Below are 18,902 nucleotides of genomic sequence, written 5' to 3'. Positions count from 1 at the left end.
CAGCAGATGACACGGTGTGACAGAACACATGTGGCGGAGAGCTGTGACGCAGATGGACCGGCCGCTTGCATCGTCCCTGTCTGGTGGTGACGTGGCTCCTCTGGGGATGTCTGCTACCAGCAATGTCTGTTTCTGCCAACCTGGCTGTCCCCACACGCCCTGCTCTTAGGCTCTGTGCTCCTGGGAGCACATCTGGGTTGCTCCAGGCTGGTGGCATCAGGGGCTCTGCTTATAGGGCCAGGAGGAGCAGAACAGGAAGGAGCAATCTGTGCATCTCCTCAATGGAAGGGATCTGTAACCCGCAGCCATGCAGTGGGAGCTGGCTGTCCCCGCAGCGTCCCACCAGTGCTGGCAGGAAGCCACAACCTGCATCTGGCAGACCTGTCACCCACTTGGAAGCGGCCGCCCCAAGCAATGAGACTTGTCCCACGGCTCTGGAAGCTCCCCAGAACCGCCAGGATTTGCAGGAGGGGTCACATCCTCCCTCTGGGCCCTGGCAGGTGTTGGAGTCGGTCACAAGATCGGCCCCCGGCTTCCTAAACTGCTTCCTTCCTGGACACTGCTGCACTGAGAAGGTCAACAGGCCGGACACCTGCCTTTGCCGTGCCGCACCCAGCCCCATGGCTGCATGGCTGGGAGCAGCCCCAGCGTGAGGACACCCAAAGAGGGATCCAGCTGGAGGACTGTGGCAGGTGGGACACCAAACAGCTTTGAAATACACATGATGTGCACCCACGCTGAGCCTTCTCCTACGCCCTCATTCACCAGGCAGGAGGAGGAGGTAGCAGTGAAGGCAGTGAGTGCAGCCTGAGCCAGGGAATCCCTCTGCACGCCACAGGCAGCAGAAGAAAGAGGCCAGTGGAGCTTGTTTGATAGCTTTATTGCTTCTGTGATATGACTGAATTGATGTGACATAAAGCCGGCTTGAGGAGCCTGCAAGACTCCCACCTCCCTGCCTAGAGGGGAAATTAAAACAAAAACAAACAAACAAAAAAAACCCAAACAAAACAAAACAAAAAAACAACAAAAACCTGCAGAACCTAAAACTAGTTTTAAAAACTCATTGAGTTCTCGTACCTCAGTGTGGCACAGTACCGGCCAGCTCACAGCACTCCAAGCAGGTCCCTGTGTCACCTCTGGCTGAGGAAGAGCCCAGAACTGAGTGGTGGCTGCATGGCCCGCACCAAAGGACCAGGCTCTGGCCCTGCCACAGCCCCCCAGCCCTGGCCCTGGCCCAGCAGCACAGCTACAGCCGCTGGCATGGGGCTTCCCCAGCCCTGACCTCCCCAGCCTCTCCCCTGGCAGATTCCCTGCCACCCCGATGGCCTTTCTGCACGGCAGCGTGGCAGAGCTGTCAGGCAACCCCGCTCTATATTTAGGCCTTGGAGAATTCCCCTGGGCTCTCCTTTCTCAGCTGAAAAAGGTGAGTCATGGGGAGGGAGGGAGAGGCAGAGACTCGCATCCGTCCCACTGACCCTGCCCTGACCCGCACACCGCTCCGAGCTGGCAGGACTGCTTCGTTTCGGAGGGTGGGAGGTGGCTGCAGGTGCATGCAAGGAGACAGCCAAAGGAGCAGCTGCCAGGAGTGAAACTCAGTGCTGTGTGCTGCCCTGGGCTGGAGGATGGAATGAGCCAGTATCACCTCCAGGGCCTGGCCAGAGGGCTGCGCTTGTCTCACCAACGTCAATGAGACAGTGAGATGGGGGGAACTGTGGTCCCCCAGCACCTCCATCTCCTCTCCTTCTGCTTGCAGGTGGCCCTGGGCCATGTGCTCATCTCTTGGGTGCAGGGAAAAGCCCAGGGTCACCACCCTGGGCAGCTGGCACAGCTTCCCATCAGGACCTGTCCCCAGCCATGGTGGGGAGCTGGGATGCCAGAGAAAGAGGAGTTCCCTCCATGGGCCTGGAGCCTGTGAGCTGGAACATAACGGTGCCTCACAGCTTTGTAGTGTTCAGTAAAACCAAGTGAATCAAACTGATGCTATCACCTGTCTCCATGGGGCTCCCTCCACAGCACCTCTGGTGGTAGTGAGGAGACCAGCACTGACACAGAAGGCTCTTCACCCTCCTCCTGGCCGCAGTTCCCTGCTCTCTGACATCTCAGCTCCAGCAGCACGTGGATGGGGCCCAGCACCCCTCTGGGGCTCCCACAGCAGCAGCTGAAGACCCAGTTCAAGCATTAGGGTCCAACTCAGGGCCAGGTCCAGCCCAGGCACCTCCACTGCCACTGTGGCAGAGCCTCTGCTGATGATGGCTCCCGGGCCCAGGCTGCCACATACGAATTGCTAACAGAGGGAAGGTACCCAAGTGAGTCATCTGCCACAGCTGATGCTCCAGATCTGCTGGAAAGCCCATCTTTTCAGGCTGGACACTTCACGGAGCATCCTAGGGCAAGCATGTACCTGAGGCAGCAGGGAGCGCCCGGCTGGCAGGGGTGGGGGAAAGGAGTAGGGAAACTGGCAGGAGAATGGAAGGGAGAAACTCCCAGCCTATAATCTCTAGGGCACTGCCTGCCTCTCCTGCACATCTCCTGAGTCTCAGCCCCGGCAAGTCAGTAGGAAAGAGGCCCACGCAAGTCCTTCTCTGAACATCTCCTGTCCATGCCAGGGACACGTTCTCCCTTCAGCTCAGAGCAAGGCAAGCTGCAGTCCTTGGACTATGCCAGATACAGCACCATCACCCAGCCAGCATCCCTGCAGGGTCACCTCCACCAACCCCAGTGGTGGCCTCGACATTGCAGTTTCCCCCAGCAGTCCCCCTCCTGCCCACACTCTCCAGGTGGACGAGATCATCCTGCTGTCCTTGCACTCAGCCACGGCGCTCAGTTTATTCCAGCTCCTCTGAAATACGTACACAAATCAAATGTGCAAATACTGCATCTCGGGACCAAGACGGCAAAGGAAGGGACATGCTCCTGAGAGCAGGAGGAGCAGCAGTGCTTGAGCAGCACGGGAGGAGCTTGGACATGAAGTGAGCAGGGGCCGAGCAGAAGGCAAGGGTTCCCAGCAGGCCCCCACACTTGCCAGCAAGCTCCATCATTGCTGAGGTCACAAGTCACTTAAATAGGGAACATGATCGAGTCTGGAACATAAAACATCTCCGGTGGCCTGCTCTTCAATTGCAAAGCTTCAGATCCCCACGCAGCATCTGACCTCCTTCCAAAAAACAAACCACCGATTTCCCCCACAAAAACAAAGCAGGATGCTGTCCAGAAATGGTGACACCGATCTGCATGGACTCCATGAGGGCTCTGTACAGCAAGCACGGACCTGACAGCCCTGAGCACAACGAGGTGGGCTCCTCAGCACTGTGACAGGCATGATGGTGGGTCTGCTGCAGGCAGAGAGCCACCAGTTCCAGCGTCAGGGCAGAGCAAACAGCTATGGAATATGCAGCCAAGTGAGTGGCTGCTGCTGCCGCTTCTACGCAGGAAGTGAGGAAAAGTGCAGAAAAACAAACCCGTGCTCATCTCCAATGAGAAGCTCCAAGTGGAGAATGAGGGAAAGCCAACCTCCCTTTAAATTATAGCAGCACCAACAACACCGACGTTTTGGACGGACTTGTTTCCCTGGGGAAAGGTCTGAAGGCGGTGAGAATGCAGATGGAGCATGGAGAGGCCGAGCTTTCCGCAGGGCTGTGCACAAGCAGACTTGCTTTGCACCTTGGTAATTCTAGGATGATTCCAGCAGAGTTTCTTTTAAAAAATAATACTTTGTACATTCAGGCACTGCTGCCTCGGGGCAGCGTCACCTCCCATTTGGCACAAATCGCTTTATTCACAAACCTTTCTTCTCTCTCCTGAGTCTTTCTTGTTTAATTCTGGACACAGAAGATCCGTCTGTGATGCAGAGTTCAAGAACTGCCCACTCAGCCCCTCGCCCGCCTCCTGCCAGCTCCAGGACTGGAGGCTGCAGATGCAACCCTCCTGCAGCCCGGCGATGCGAGAGGGCCTTCCCAGAGCACCCGGGCATCTCTGTGTGTCTCCAGGGAAGTGGGATTCTTGTGGAGGGCTGCCAGTGCCTGCTCCCAGAGCCGCAGCATGCGCCTTTCTCTCCTCCCTTTGAGGCAGGGGCTGCAGCCACTCAGATCCCACTGGTCAGGTCCGTGATGACTCGGGCTTTCACCAGCTTCCGCAGGAACTCCTTCTCCCGTTGGATGTTGTGTGTCCAGGACTAGAAGGAAATGGGAAAGACAGAGGTCAGCAGCTATCTCAGCCATGTGTGCTCCCACACCCCACATCGTGGGAGGCTTCAGCTGGGGCAGAGTAAGGAGACAGGCCACGGTGCCACCAGAAGAGTCCGTGCAGTCCAAGGACCTTCTCTATCAAAAGCAGATAAAGCAAGCAGTCAGACTTGTTAATCTGAGGCAGGGGTTGGGTGAACCTTTTTGACACAGTGAGATCTGGGCATCCCAGGTACCTTCACCTTGGGCAAACATACCAACACATGTCCAGCAACACAGCATTAAGACCCATGTGTGCATGGAGGATGTTCGTCCTGAATTGTTAAGGATTTGCTAGTCACATGCCTGATCTGGCGGAGTTCTCTCCTAGTGCTGTGTGCTCCTCAGCACTGGATTTCTACAGCAGGGCAGCAGCCCCTCTACACAAAACCAGCCCTGCTGAGGCCGGCTCCTGCCTCCGCTGGCCCTAACAACAGGAAATTGCATGCTAAAGGTTACACTAATACAATGAGAAGGGTGAAATGGTCACATCTCCCAGCCAGGCGTTTCTGAGCAGTGATTGCTATAGCTGTTGGCAGCCCACCCAGATGCGTTCCCTGCAGCAGGCTTTAGCAGTGATCACAGTGTCTGCCACCACCCCACTGTGCTGGTACTGTTACAGCACTTAATGAAAGCAGTGAGTAATTTGTCCCCTGGGGAGACAGAGAGCAGGGAAAAGCAACTTTCCCCAAAATCTCCCAGTGAGACAAGAATGCCAGGGAAGGGATCCACGTCTCCAGCACGGTGCTCTGGACAGCAGGTACTACTGGCTCTAAGTAAGATCTGGGATAAAATCCCTCCAGGAGAGCTCCCCAGAAATGGCTTCAACCAGAAGAATAAGGGCACTCTGTCAGCTGGGGGCTTGTGCACAGTCCCCGCCACGCAGCAGCACCCACAATGGCAGGACAGCCCCTTGCTATGGGCACACGGCACTGGCAGAGGCAGCCAAGTGTGCGCATGCTGTTGCCGATAGGTAGCAAGTGGCTGTCTGCTGGCACAGGGGTTGTGCTGTGAGATCCTCAGCTTAGTGAGTGCTCTTTCTCTTGCATCCGGCTGGGCTTGTTCAGAGCCCACCTGGAGCATCAAAGAATCCAACTGTTCATGACAGCACAGGCTCGTCCCTCTCCCGTGTCTTTCTGTCTCATCAGGCAGAGGGAGAAGCCAATTGGTTTCACCCAATATGACCTCCATGCATCCTGTGGTATATATACATACACAGAAAGCGGAGCAGCAGTCGTTTCTGAGCAAACCTCAAACATCAGCTTGGGCCACAAAGCAAGGAGGCAAGTAGCTGGGAAAGGCGCAAGCAGAGCAGGAATGTAAATACAGGAGGTGGGTGACAGCACTTTGGGTGATACAGCTGCACTGCCTTACACCACAGCCAGGTCTGGTTCCTGCACTGCACACCAGGCTGCTGGCCAGATGTACAAACCTCAAGCTGCTCACAGCATTAGGGCTGCTCTGTACCCTGGCCACAAGGCCGTTTCCAAGCAGAAAGCCACATATAAAGGAAATTCAGCCTCCCACCTGATCCATGCGTCTCAGTGATGTCTGTGGCAATGCCTTGTGGTTGAAAGTATGACCACAGAGGCAGAGGAATGGGCTTTTATCCCCTGCAGAGCTCATAGTGCAGTGCTCTGCACCCAACAGCACCACAGGCAGGAGGGATGCAGCATGTCTTCAACACCAGCTCGGGTTACTGATTGCAGGAGAGGGACTCACCCCACTGACAGACAGAGCTAATCAGGCGAAGGAGACTGCATTCCAGTGCGAGCGGCTACGGGGGGAGAGAAGATCTGAAGCAAATTTTTCAAAACTGCCAGAGAGAGGCAGACATCTCATTCCCATCACTACCAAATGGGGAAAGGCAACAAGTTGCACTGCAAAACCTGCTTGGAAACTGAGTGCTGCAGATGCAGAGAGATGCTGCTCCGCATCCATGCTGCTCCGCATCCATGCTGCATGCCGCTCGGTGCAAAGAACCCCAAGCATGGTTCTGTCAGCAGGGTCCCATAAAAGCCAGCCCTCGGCAAGCACAGGTCTGCTTTGGAGCCAGGACCACACTGAGCTGTTGTAGGAGAACTTCTCTGTATCACACTATTTCCCACCACTTGTTGGGTAAGATGAGGTGCTCAAGCTGTCCTGGCCTTCTTTCAGCTGATGCAATGTCCTGAGCTGCAGCAGGATGGTAAGGGAGGGGCAATACTTTGACCACCTGTGTCTCCACAGACAGGACAGTGCTGTCAGTGTTTGCTTTGATGTTTTAGGCACCGCTGTGAGCAGGATCCACACCTGGAGGAGGATTACATGAAGTGGCCACAATGACAGTGTCTTTCTTATTCCTGATAGCATTGCTGCAAATAAGCCCTTTTTCTGCCCTTGGATGTTAGTTGTGCTTGGGCTGCCATGGCAGGATGCTCACTGTCCCTTCTGATGGCTTTGTTCTTCTCTTCCCATGTACACTGAGCCATCGCTGCCTCATTTCCTGTTCCTGCATTCCCAGAGCTCCTGCCCTAAATCCTGAAGCCACACCTCAGCATCACAAGCAGCAAACTCCAGCTATTCCCCTGTGAATCTGCACCTCCAGGGCCCTTGTTGTTTGGGGACCAGCTGGGATTTCCTTTGCTTTGGGTCTTTCACTGATTAGTGGATGCTTGCTCTTTTCTGTGGCAACAGCAGCAGGCGGAGGAGAGCTGCTCGGCAGGCACATGCACTGTTATGGCTGTCTGTTCCACAGGGGCTGCTCTCGGTCTGATGTACAATTGTTTGGTCACAGTCATTAGATCTAAATTTGTCATCAGTTAAAGCTACCTTTCAGGACTCTGTGCAAACACAGCAGCACCAGAACCACTGCTTTTCTTCTTGATGATCCCACGAGGAAGCCCAAAACATCCTCTGTCTTTTCCAATGAAGCCAAGGAGAATATTTTCAGATTAAGGAAATGTTTCAGAAACCACCCCATCAGGAAGGTAAGTCTCCATCTGCAATCAATTACGATGGGGACTATGGCTGGGCTTCAAGAGTATGTCTTATCAAATAAGTTGCAATACCATAAAATACAGGAAGATTAAAGAAGAGAGAGTGAAGTCGAGAAGGAATGCACTCAAGGAACAGAGTAGATTCTAAAGGCAGAGGTTTCTCAGTTCTTACATCCTCCATATTTCTGCAGCTCAGCAGCATTTATCCCTGAAACCCACACAGAAGCAGTTCGCTCTTTCTAGAATTCCTTTCCTTGAGTCTTCCCAGAGCTGCATCTGCCTTTTTTCTACATCAGTAGCCTCACATCCTGAATTATCCTGGCATTTATTAGTACTTATCTAAGTACTTCCCTCCTCTGTTGTGTCATTGCCAAATAACGCTTTCTCAAACAGAACCAAAATCTCTCTTCTTGTCCCACACTGAATGAGCCTCCATTCACACTACCAGGTTTCATCCCATCCAGCTTGCTCCTGTTCTCAAGGTGATCGTGGTCTTCCTGGATGATCTTTAGATTCTCTTTGTGTTGACCACACCTGGTTGTGTATCATCACAAATTCCACTCGCACACCACTGCCTTCAGAGCCAAAAACCATTCATGCAAACACTACACATGACCTCCTCCGGGGGAACTCCCAGCCTCCCATTGAGTGCCGCTCTTTGTTTTCTCCTTCATTGGGACTATTCACACACAGGTGTTGCACCAACCCATTGCTTCTGAAGCTTAACTAATAATATCTCACGTGGCACAGTTTCACAAGCTTAAGTGAACTTCAGATGACTGATCTACTACATTTCTTCTATCCCTTGAATGATTTTTTTTTTTTTATTTTTTTAAAATCAAATAAAGATATTAAATTAGTTTTTGTAACCTGCCTTTGGTAAATCCGAGTTGTGTTTGCTTTCAGGATTTAATTATTCTTTCATTTAAACTTTCCTCTGAAGTTCTGAATAGCACCTCTGAGGTCAGATTGAGAGGTCTGAATCTGACAGGGTAATTTTCCTCGCCTCACTTCCATCCCTCCCCCGCCTCCCCCCCAAAAGAAAGGAAATACAGGTATTACGTCCACTATAATCTAATCCTGTGGAACCACATGTAACCCGATAGATTTATTAAAGACCTTTTCCTCTGGACTTGCGGCTTAATCGGCTCAGCAGTGCAGTGTTGGAATGGAGATCTCCCAGGCTTTGTCACCCAGTGCGTTGCCTCCACCAGTTTCTGCCTTTCACTACTGATCCAGTCACGTCCTGTCCCTATGAACTTCTCACCACAAGTCACCCTTTCCCTAACGTTCACCACATCACTCGTAGAGAGGTAACACATTCATTCGCACAGCTCCTGCTTAGGCTCTTTAATCCCTGCGTCTTCCGCTGCCTTCACCTTCCTGGATGCCACAGCCCTCATAATTCTTTCCTTGTTTCCATATCATTTTCCTTTGCATGACCTAACTGAGCCCAATTTTGGCTGGTTTCCATTTTATTGCTGTCTTTTCTGTCCAACAGGATGAAGTCTCCTCTCTTCCTGATGCCTTTGCCTTCTCCTTCTCCTCCAACCCCACTTCAAAGCAACTTACCAAGTTTTATCTCAAACCTTTTCCTATCAGTTCTCTCTTTGCTACAAACACAAGTCACAGTTTTTGCACTTTGGAAAATAGAGAGGAGAGGAAAAGGAAAGGTAATATTTCAAATCCCCTTCACAAGGAGTCCTTGAGCTTCTTGGTGCATCCGCTCTTGCCTTTCCATTTAATTTCACAATAATGGCGTTGATCAAGGGTTATTTCCAGTGGTTCTCTGCAAGGTCTTCATGCTTGCTAAAATCAGTTCTGGAAGGACGTCAACTCTTCTTGTCCCATTGTGGTTGGTGACAAAAGCTGCGCTATGATATCTGGAGACACCTGGGCTCCCTCTGGCAGACATGCTGGCTTTGGTGTACCCTTGTGACAGTACTCATCACAGAGGGCTGTGTTCAATGTTGGGGTCACCAGCTGGGCTCCAACACACTCCTGCAGACCTTTTATTGTCCTTCTTTTCATACATAGATCTTCATCAAATCTTAGTTCTGCTTCTACCCATGCCACAATCTTCCCTTTCCCACTGTTCGGGCTCAGCGATGCCCCAAAGGCGTCACCGTACTTCTGTCCCACCGAACAATGCAGTACCTGTGCTGCAGTAGTGACTGCTAACCCACCAATCTTTTCTAGACTTCTATTGCACAGACACAGCCCTTATGCACAGGAACGGCATATGAGGTCTTCGTTTCTCCAAAACGCTGTCAAACAGGTGGCTTCTAAACAAAGGCAAAAATGTATAAACCTCATCAGTCATCACTGCGGGCCCCAAGAAAAAGCAGTGCCCTTTCAGAGGTCCCCCAACCCCAGCCCCTAACCTCCCCCTCCAGAGCTGACCTCCATTTCAGTGCGCACCATTCCTTGTACTCCAATGGCAATTCATCAGCCAGGCTCGAATGGCTGTGTTTTCAGTCTATAAATCACCAGGCCAGACATCTGCCCTGCTTTCAAAGGAGTTTTGTTCTTCTTGTTGGCTACTGCAAACTTTTAGGTGCTTGGAGGCCAGGAGCAGCCTCGTCACCCCCCCTCCCAAGCAACTTTCCTTCATTTAAAATGCAAAAGACGGCTTCATAGAGAGAGCCCAGATGATGATAAAGCACTATTGTTTGTGCCTCTATGGGCCCAGGCTCCAAACGTGATGTTTGCGGATCATTCTGAGAGGTGGGGAGAGACAGAGACAAAGCTGTGTGTCACTGCGTGCTGCTGGCCACCTCCTGGGGCCTCATGACAGCCCTTACACACGCTGAATGAGAAGTGTTAGGTGTCCTCCAGCAACCCACAATGCAGGGGAGGCGAGCCGCCATCAGAAAGGAGCCATCAAAGGCGGCACGCGGCCTTGCCCTTGGGTCAGGCAGCGAGGCATGAGGTGCCGGGCACAGCTGTATCAAAGGGACTGCCACCTCCGCAGCGTCGGCACTGCTGCTTGATCTGCTGCCGCACTGAGAGGGACAGCAGTGGGCAGCCACAGATGGATCTGTGCTGATAAAAGGGCAGATCCCAGCTCCGGGCCTGGAGAAGGCAGTGTGTGCTGCCAGGCGCAGGGCAGAGCTCGCAGAGGAGGGGTTCTGGGAGCTTTGTTCTGCTGATTTAGCACAGCCTCCTGCTCACTCCCTTTTAAAATGATTCCTTTTTTTTTTCCTCACCCCCATGTCCATGTTTCCTTTCTTTATGCTCTCTTTATGCTAAGGCAGGAAGCACTACGGGACCTGAGCAAGAAATCAAAACACAAGAAATGATTAAAAGATAAAATTCATCTCAATAGCTCATCACCAGGCAAACAGAATCAAGTGAGCATACACCTTGGCAAGGGCTTGCTCGTCTTCTGTACGGCATCCAGGGAAGCAGACAAGGGTTGAAAGCTGTTATAAGTTATTGGCAATAGGGAAAGTAGGAAGTGAAGGGAGATGACAAGCTTAAACCTTCCACATTTTGTAAGTTGAAAGAAAAAGATGGGATCAGAGCTGAAAAATAATGTGCGAGAATTCACACAGTGGTTTCCCAGTAATAGATGGGAGAGCAGCGGGCCCACACAGCTCATAAACCCCTGTGGAAGTGCTGAACTTTAGCATCCCTCCTTTCTTCCAGAGCAGGAAACGATCATTCAGGCCTTGGAGTCTAAGATGTGGGAAGAACTGGAGGCAGCTGCCTCCCGCAGTAGCCATAACAGCACAGTTCTGGACCTGGAGGACTTTCACCCCAGCAGGGAAAGCAAAGACTAAGCAAAACCATACACTCAGGCTGCCTGTTCTGCCTCTTGGAAATGCAACCCGCCACAGAGCAACAGGAAAAATCACATTCATTTCCACAGAGATTTTATCACCTCAGTCTTGGCATGGGAGAGGCATCTCCGCCCAGCTGTGAGCAAGCGAGCGCATTTTGCTGGCTTTTTTTATGTAATCAGAACAAATTCCTTGGAGATGAGTCACAGGGTTTCGGGGGGTGTCCGGGGAGATGTCAAGATGGCCTCAAGTAGAACTCAGTGACACACCTCGCCATGCGACCCATCCCCTGCGGGCACTGGGCAAGGGAAGGGGATCGAGGGATGTTTCCGGGAGGATCTCCAAAGCCACACACGTGTGGCATCTCCAGATCCGGCATGCTGTTGTGTTTACATTTCCTCTGTGAAGACAGTGATGGTTTCAGGGTGGAGCTGGAGCGCTTCCCTGCAGCTGCTCCTGAGACTTAAACACTGAAGATTGCTAAGTAGTTGGGGCTGAAGGAGCCAGCCGGTCAGGTTATGGGATGGGGTTGTGCTTCAGGAGCCAGCCAGGGCCGTGACTGCCCTCTTCTAAAGAAGCTGTAGGTATTCAGTCCATCAGAGAGCCCAAACGCCTGCCAACTCCACCTTTATTTAACACTTTCAGCTTCCCCAAAGTCTGGGATGAACCAGACCTAGATACAGTTCTGGAGGTCCAAAGGTAATACTGAGAAAAACACTATGGAGACCGATGGGCCTTTGGATATAGGAGCAGATGGACCAGATGAACGCCTTGGTGGGGCCTGGCTCTGGGTCAGACTCATTTCACTTGGACTGATGGCAAGGTTTGGCATGAGGTGCCAACAAGGTCAGCCTCCAGATTTGCAAACCACACGCCGGGCTGTCTCTGAGCAAAGCGTGCAGAGCGTGTCCAGCCTCGAGTGGGGCAAATCTGCATTTGTGAGTTACCTGAGGACAACTGCGGAAGACAACTCAGCTATTCATGCCCTTCACCTTTCAACTTCACCCTCAGGTGACTAACAATTACCAGCTACCATTAATATTAAATGGGAGAGAAAGAAATACAATCTTCTTCCTGCTCTTCACATTCCACAATATCGCAAACAATTTATCATATAGGGAGGGGCGAGGGCAGGAGAAGCATTAATTATTGATACTTGGGAACAGATGGCTTTTCTTGTACCAGGACAGCGAAATATAAGAGGAGACTGTGGGTGAGCATGTGAGGATTAGATGGGCAGACACAGATCAGATAACCAGCCTTCACGTGGAACAGGAACCTTCCTCCTAGAACCAGCCCTGCAGAGCTCTCATCAACAGCCTTGGCTGTAGAAACAAACCGGCTGACATCTGAATTAGTGAGGCTTCACCAGAACCTTTCAACGCTCCCTCACCTCCATACAGAACATCTAGGGCATGACGACTGATAGCTTCCAGACAGCAGAGCCCAGTCAAACCCAGCACAGACTGGGTCTCTCTAGGAGACCCTACTGGCTGCATTTCACATGTTCACCCCCATCTACTGTGCTGTGCCGTGCTGAGACCACATACTGCGTTCAAGAGTGATTCCCTCCTGTTTTGTCTTCCCACTGGCTTCTGCTTCTTGCTCAGGGTGTGGGCCTCAAGAATCAAAGATCCAAGCAGCCTGAGTGTATCTGTGACAGGGCTCAGGATCCCATGCACACTCACATCAGCAGGAACTGAGAGTGCCACAGGGGGTGGCAGGGAAGGGGCAGAGGAACAGGAAGCTCACCCACCGCAGAGCTTGTACTTCTTTCTCACTGCAGACTGCTCTCAGTGGTGCTTCTTGACTTCTCCCTCTAAGAGCTTTTCTGCTCCCTGCTGATGTCTGTCAGCTTGTGACGCAAGGGGGTGGGTGAGTGTAAGAGAAACACAGGGTGCCGCAGCCCCCTCATTCCCTCTGGCATGCTGTAGGTTGTGTGTTACTTGCATCAGTGGCTCCCAGGTGAGGCCCTTGAGCATTTTAACTCTTCCCTTGCAGAGGACCAGGGATGTCATCCAACTCCTTTTCCCACTGAGCCATCCAAAGAACAAGAGCAAGACTTCTCAGCTCCCTCTCTGACATCAAGGACACCTTCCAGGCTGCAAAACAGGCTTGGCACAGGACACGGGCTGTGAGTGCCCCCACGTTCAAGAGCTGAACATGGGACTTAATAGCCTCCTTAAGATACAGGAAGAACAACTGAGTAAGAGAGATTTAGCACGAGGGTCCTCCTTACAGTCCTCCTTACAGTGGCCATAAGCAAATTGCCCAGCAAGGAGTCAGAACTGGGCAAGTCAACATGATACCTCCCTTATCACTGCAACAATGATATTCCTCAGATATTGCTGGCTCTGGGATTTCAGAAGATGCCATCTCTGTACGTACTGACTCAACACTGCTCTCCTCTTTGGATGTACCCCTTAAATCTCATAAATGAACTCTTGCTCAGCCAAGACAGATTAGATCTATGCCTATTTCATAGAGCAAGGCAGACTTTCATGCTCCCTCTATAGGTGCAGAAGATAATTCAGGATCACAGTGTCCAGTTCCTTAATATATATGGGAATCTCTAACAGTCTTTTCTCAAACTCAGTTTGTTCCAAAGCCTCACTGCTACCATAATGAGATACAATCTTCTAATTTCTCAAGCTGACTAGGCACTGATTGCTAATTCCTCCCAGTGAGCCTGAAGTTATGCAGTCTGCAGTCTGTGAGAGCCCCAAGACATGTACAGCCTTATGAATTAGAAAAAATACAACTTCCAGGTTTCCCTTCTGACCTGGATCAGTGTGGATCACAGTGGTTGAGGTGAACAAATATAAGTGCCTGGGCATAGCAACTGTCAGTGAACAACACAAGCATTCCCTCCCTCCGAGCATCTCCCCTTCTTGACTGCATAATGCAGAGTAAGACTGAGAAAGTTCCTCTTATCTAGGAGACAGTGAAGACAAGGAAGCAATTTTAGAAAGACCCGTGCAACATGTGTGCTGGGAACAACGGGGCTCAACTGCAGACTGCTCTAGTTCAGCACAGGAAATGGCCATATCTGAAATACTGCTGTATTATAACACGTGAGCTTCTGTTCCTCTAGAAGCACTACATCTCACTAGGATAGCACCAGCAAATGCTTCTAAGGTAGAGCTGGCATTAAGGAGCAGCCTCCATGTGATTACACTAGCTAGCTGCTGCTTCAGTCAGCTGAGAGCCAGCACAAGCTGATCTCACCTCCCCCACATTTCACAAGGGCTGAGCAAGGGATCATCTAGCAAAAGAAGCCCGTGGATTAGAGAGCAATACAATGGATCACAAAGCTGTAACAGGTCACATCTTAACCCCTGAGCAGATTTGTTCCCTTTCCTCCTATCTGAGGTAACATTTATAGAATTTTTTCCTTGCCACTCTGAGAACAACAGAATGGCTTAGTTTGGAGGAGACATTGAAGATGATCTAATTCCAACTCCCTGCCGTGGGCTGGTTGCCATCCATCAGATCGGGCTGCTCAGGATCCCATCCAACCCAGCCTTGAGCAGCTCCAGGGATGGGGCACTCACAGCTTTCTGGGCAAAGAAGATGGAATCACATAATACACACATTCCAGAGAACTTTTCCCAGTAGAAATAACTGTTTTAAACACACACTGTGCTGGGAGAATGTCTAGAATTTCATGGCCAAATGCCTGGTTGGAGCTGTCTTTTGACCCACACAGGAAAGCTGTAAGTCAACATCACCATCCCAGCTGGGCTCTGGAGTAGGGGTTGCTGTGAGCTTAGAAGGAAGACGTGCTTGGAGGGAGCTTCCTACCTCTTTGATGGCAGACATCTTGATGTTCTCATAGTAGTGCAGAGGCGCATTGGGTGAACTCATGTCATAGCCAAACCCAGCGACTGCCACCTCATCACAGTTGTGGAGCGCCATGGTTATTGCTACACTTCCCAAGGTGGGGATGTTCTGAGAGGAGAGAAAACAGGAATGGAAGCTATTAGCAAGTTGTCATTTCTGTTGTCAAAGATTTCCTTTTATTGTCTCTGCTCAAAAGACACAGCTACTAAGCACAAAATACCGAATAGAGTGTTTGGCTACATCTGCACACAAGTTATTCATTGCCAGCCTGCAGTCAACAGCCTCTCAGCTTGCAAAGAAAATCCAGTGTTGGTCAGCTTCCTGCAAAGCATCTAGCACTAAAGCAGTGGCTCTGGTTTGGGACTCCAAGACCTGACTCTCCAAGGAGGAAGGACAAATATAAATGGTTGGATTCCCAGAAGCCATTCTAAGAGGGCTGCTAGCACTCTGAGCTGACGCCAGCTTCAAACCTCCCCATTTCATCTGGCTCCTACAGGGCCATTCGTAGGCTGCAGCTGCTCTTGTGAGCTCAGATGATCGTGCCAGTGGTGATGGATGAGCATTTCCAGTGTTGAACACTAGCTCACAGACATTTCTAACTCCCCTTTAACCAGATCAATCCATTGAGCTAGCTTTACCCCAGGGGCTAGGGAGAGGCTGAGAAATCCACCCACATATCTTATCTTCATTTGTAGATTCATCCAACACCGCTGTATCAAAAGTATCACGAACACAGAAGACATGCTCAGACAGTCACTGGGGGTGACAGCCTCTCAGCTGAGATGCAAAAACCAAACATGTGCTTACATCTTGCAGGTAAAAGAGATTTCCCAGTACCAGTGAGCAACGCCATGGCATTTCACCCAACGTTCATAGAACTCTGGGGATGGACATGCTTTGAGTTTCTGCCTCTCACTCAAAAGAACCAGCTTTAAGCAGCACACTCTCATCTCATTGCCTGACCATGTCCTGAGACCAGTGCCTTCCAAGCAAAGAACACCATTCATATCCTAACAGAGATGAGCAGAGCTGGGAGGACAACCTCTGTGTTCACTACAGTACACCGAAATTACACTGATCTGAAGACTTGTGTGCAAAAATGCAAAAAAACCTCATGTTTAAATAAATGGTCATTAAATTCACACGTTTGCAGTGCAACTGTAGCTGTGCACTTTTGAACTGAAAAGACTTTACTTCCAGGCCAGCTCTAGATATCAGGAAGAAAAGACAGAGCCATCTTGCTGTTTGACATCAATCGATACTGACCGCTTCTACCACAAACAATATTGGGTTTATTCTGGTTGCTTTAGTTAATTGTTAATTCACCAGTGGTCATAAAATCTCAAGGATAGGTTTTTAAAAAAATATATAAATTAAATGGAAGTAGTTGAAGGGGTGAGGATAAGAAAAGTCCATTGAATTTCAGAGTGCACAAGAATATCCTGCCTTCCCAGGCCTGGCAATTCAAATGCAGACGCTGTCAGCTTTATGTTTTACTTAAGAGATGACATTCAGATGTCACTTGAATTGCATCAGCCAATATGTGGATGTGCCACAAAACTGCTTCTCCTGAGCGGAGCTGTAGTTACAGTGTCCAAAACACAGCAAAGAAATGGTTATGTTTTTGAGAACGGGTCATTGTTGGGGAATACGATGGCGCTGACACCACCCACACTTACACTGGGCCCATTCCCACGGTACAGCTGGGGACACATGGGGTCTTTGCCTGGAGGGAATTTTACTGGCCAAGTTAACACGCAAGAGCTAACTTTCTAATGTGAGTCTCGTAAACCACAGAGAATTAATCATACTACCCAACCTTACGGGAGAACTGCCAAACCACCACGACTTTCTCTCAAGCATAGTCTTATTTCTATCCGGGGAACAGCTGATAACACAAATCACAAGTGAACTTTCCCTTTGCTCACCACATACCTGTTTTGCTTTATTTTATGTATAAATCCTCCAATGGCTTTTATGGGAACAGAGGAGATAATTTTTAAATGTTTCTGGTCTTTAATAGTTCACAGCATCCCAGTATCTCAGTATTGCCCGCTCCTCTTTGTAGAACTATTAAAATACCACAGACATCCTAACCACCATAACTGTAGCAAATCTATCTGGTCTGGGTCGTACGCCATCAGAAGTTCAAATTGTGCCCTTAGCAAGATAATTTTGCATCGCCCTAGAATCACATTCAGAAACTGATGATCTGATGGCAGCTTTTAATTAGGCTACGCCTTATCTGTGTTAACGTTACGGTGGTACAGCCTGGTGCACATGTTCCCCTTGAAGGCCAAGATCTGCGTCCATCACTCTCTCAGTGCTGAGATGCAGCTTCATACGCTGCTCCTTGCAGTCAGATCCCAGAGGACCACCTAGAAAATTCTGCCAAAATGATTATCCCTGCTATTCAGTGAATGCGTTGAGGCAGAGCCCACCCTTAGCAAATGGCACAGATAACAGTGCCTGTTATGAGCAGAACATGAGTACAAAACCTGCGTGCACACATGCATGTGGAGCAAATACACGAAACTGAGCATTCGCTGACATTAAAAAGGAAATGACCATCAGACAGATTAAATAGTAACTAGGGAATTATGGAGGCTTTTGGGAGAGGGGGAAAATAAAAAGGAGCCAGTATGAGAGGTGTAAAAGCATGATTGATGGTTAACTACATGTCTTTACTAAGTCAATAGAATGCTTTGGTCCTGGGTTGGTTTGAACAATAGAAACTGAGCAGTTTTCTCCCCTGACAGCTTGCTGAGTTTCTGCTGGAAGTGAAGTGCTGCCCCGTATCCCACTGGCACAAGCAAGAGAAGGCCTTGTAGGACCTAGGGACACATCTCCCCTGACCGTCTGCAGACATATCGAATGGTTTGCTGTTAAGCTCTACTCTGGATCTAATGAAGCAGATACAACCTTTGTTGCAATTTGGGGGACAGGTCACTCCAAAAGAAGTTAGGCATCATGGACATGGTGCACCAAACCTGGCATACTATGCCCTGCGTGGTGCGTCAGTGCTATCTCAGCACACACACCCTTGTGCCGTGCCCCAAAGACATACCAAAGCAACCACCACGCCTCTTGCATTGAGTTATGAAAAAAAGGAATCCTCTCTCAAATAACAGAGTAGGCTTCTTGCTATTGTAGGCCATTGCTAAGAGAAAAAGAACGGGTTAGGGTTCCTAATCCTGCTCCGTGGCTCTATGTGTGCCAGGTACCCCTCTACCACCAAGCAGCACTGCTTCCAACCAAGTGGTTTGGCAGTAATCAAGAGGTACACCTGAAAATCTGTTCATCCTTAAAAATGCTTGGCCTACATGTTTGTAGAAGACATTGAGCAAAAGGAACACCGGCCCTCCTTTGGGCTTCATGGAGATTGGGCATCACCTCATGGACCTGTGCTGGAGATCCAGGGGTTGTGACTGCTCCCTGCATGTGCATGTGAAAGTCTCTGGCTGATTTTCATTCCATGCCTGGGTCACTCCTGTGTCACTGCCTTCTGGACTGGAAGGAAATGACTGCTGTAAATCTGTTTTTAGAAATATTTGACTCCTCTAATATGCTAAATGAATTCCAGTTATTTATGGGATTTCACTTAGCTTGGGGTAAGCCATATTGGGTTGTTCAGACTACTCCAATTGTTACCTTTTAAAATAAAAGGGTAAGTGCTGCTAAAGAAAATAAAATCCCCCAGACAACACTGCAGCTAGAGATTCAAACTGTTTTGACTGCTACAATCATTTCTTTGAGGGAAAACTTGAAAAACCACTTCTCTGGGAACAGTTTATACCTTGCTTATGCCAGTTGCAGACCCGATCACTTAATAGCAATCAAGCTTTAAAAACAAACAAAATACAGCGTGAAACTACAAGAGCCACCCCATGATACACAGAACATTCACCACATCTTCTGTTTGTTCATTTGTTTTTGCACAGGAGCAACCCCAAAACACATTCTTGGATTCCCTTAGCTGGCAGGTTTGGAAATATGCCATCAAAAGCAGTTCAGCATTATTATGAAGACAAGTGCCTGGCGTTCTGCAGAGTGGTCCCTGTCACTGGAGCTTCTGT

The 18,902-nt window shown here is 50.0% G+C and overlaps 1 protein-coding gene across 5 annotated transcripts in view; it reads right to left on the bottom strand.

Annotated features, from left to right (window-relative positions):
• Window positions 1–853: 853 nt before the first annotated feature.
• ST3GAL3 (ST3 beta-galactoside alpha-2,3-sialyltransferase 3) overlaps window positions 854–18,902 on the bottom strand; it is a 142,952-nt gene continuing 124,903 nt past the window's right edge. For 3 of the 5 annotated variants that reach the window (XM_072343055.1, XM_072343056.1, XM_072343058.1), the window contains 2 exons: window positions 14,788–14,934; window positions 855–4,171 (listed from right to left, as the gene is read on the bottom strand). In XM_072343055.1, the coding sequence (XP_072199156.1) occupies window positions 4,082–4,171; window positions 14,788–14,934 (237 nt within the window). In that variant the 3' untranslated portion in view covers window positions 855–4,081. Of the gene's footprint in view, window positions 4,172–14,787; window positions 14,935–18,902 lie in introns of all 5 variants that reach the window. The other 2 variants (XM_072343053.1, XM_072343054.1) reach the window with 1 other exon arrangement.

The sequence above is a fragment of the Excalfactoria chinensis genome, chromosome 8 (genome assembly GCF_039878825.1).
Source record: "Excalfactoria chinensis isolate bCotChi1 chromosome 8, bCotChi1.hap2, whole genome shotgun sequence".
Classification (NCBI taxonomy): Eukaryota; Metazoa; Chordata; class Aves; order Galliformes; family Phasianidae; genus Excalfactoria; species Excalfactoria chinensis.
This window is presented reverse-complemented; position numbering and strand designations above follow the sequence as displayed.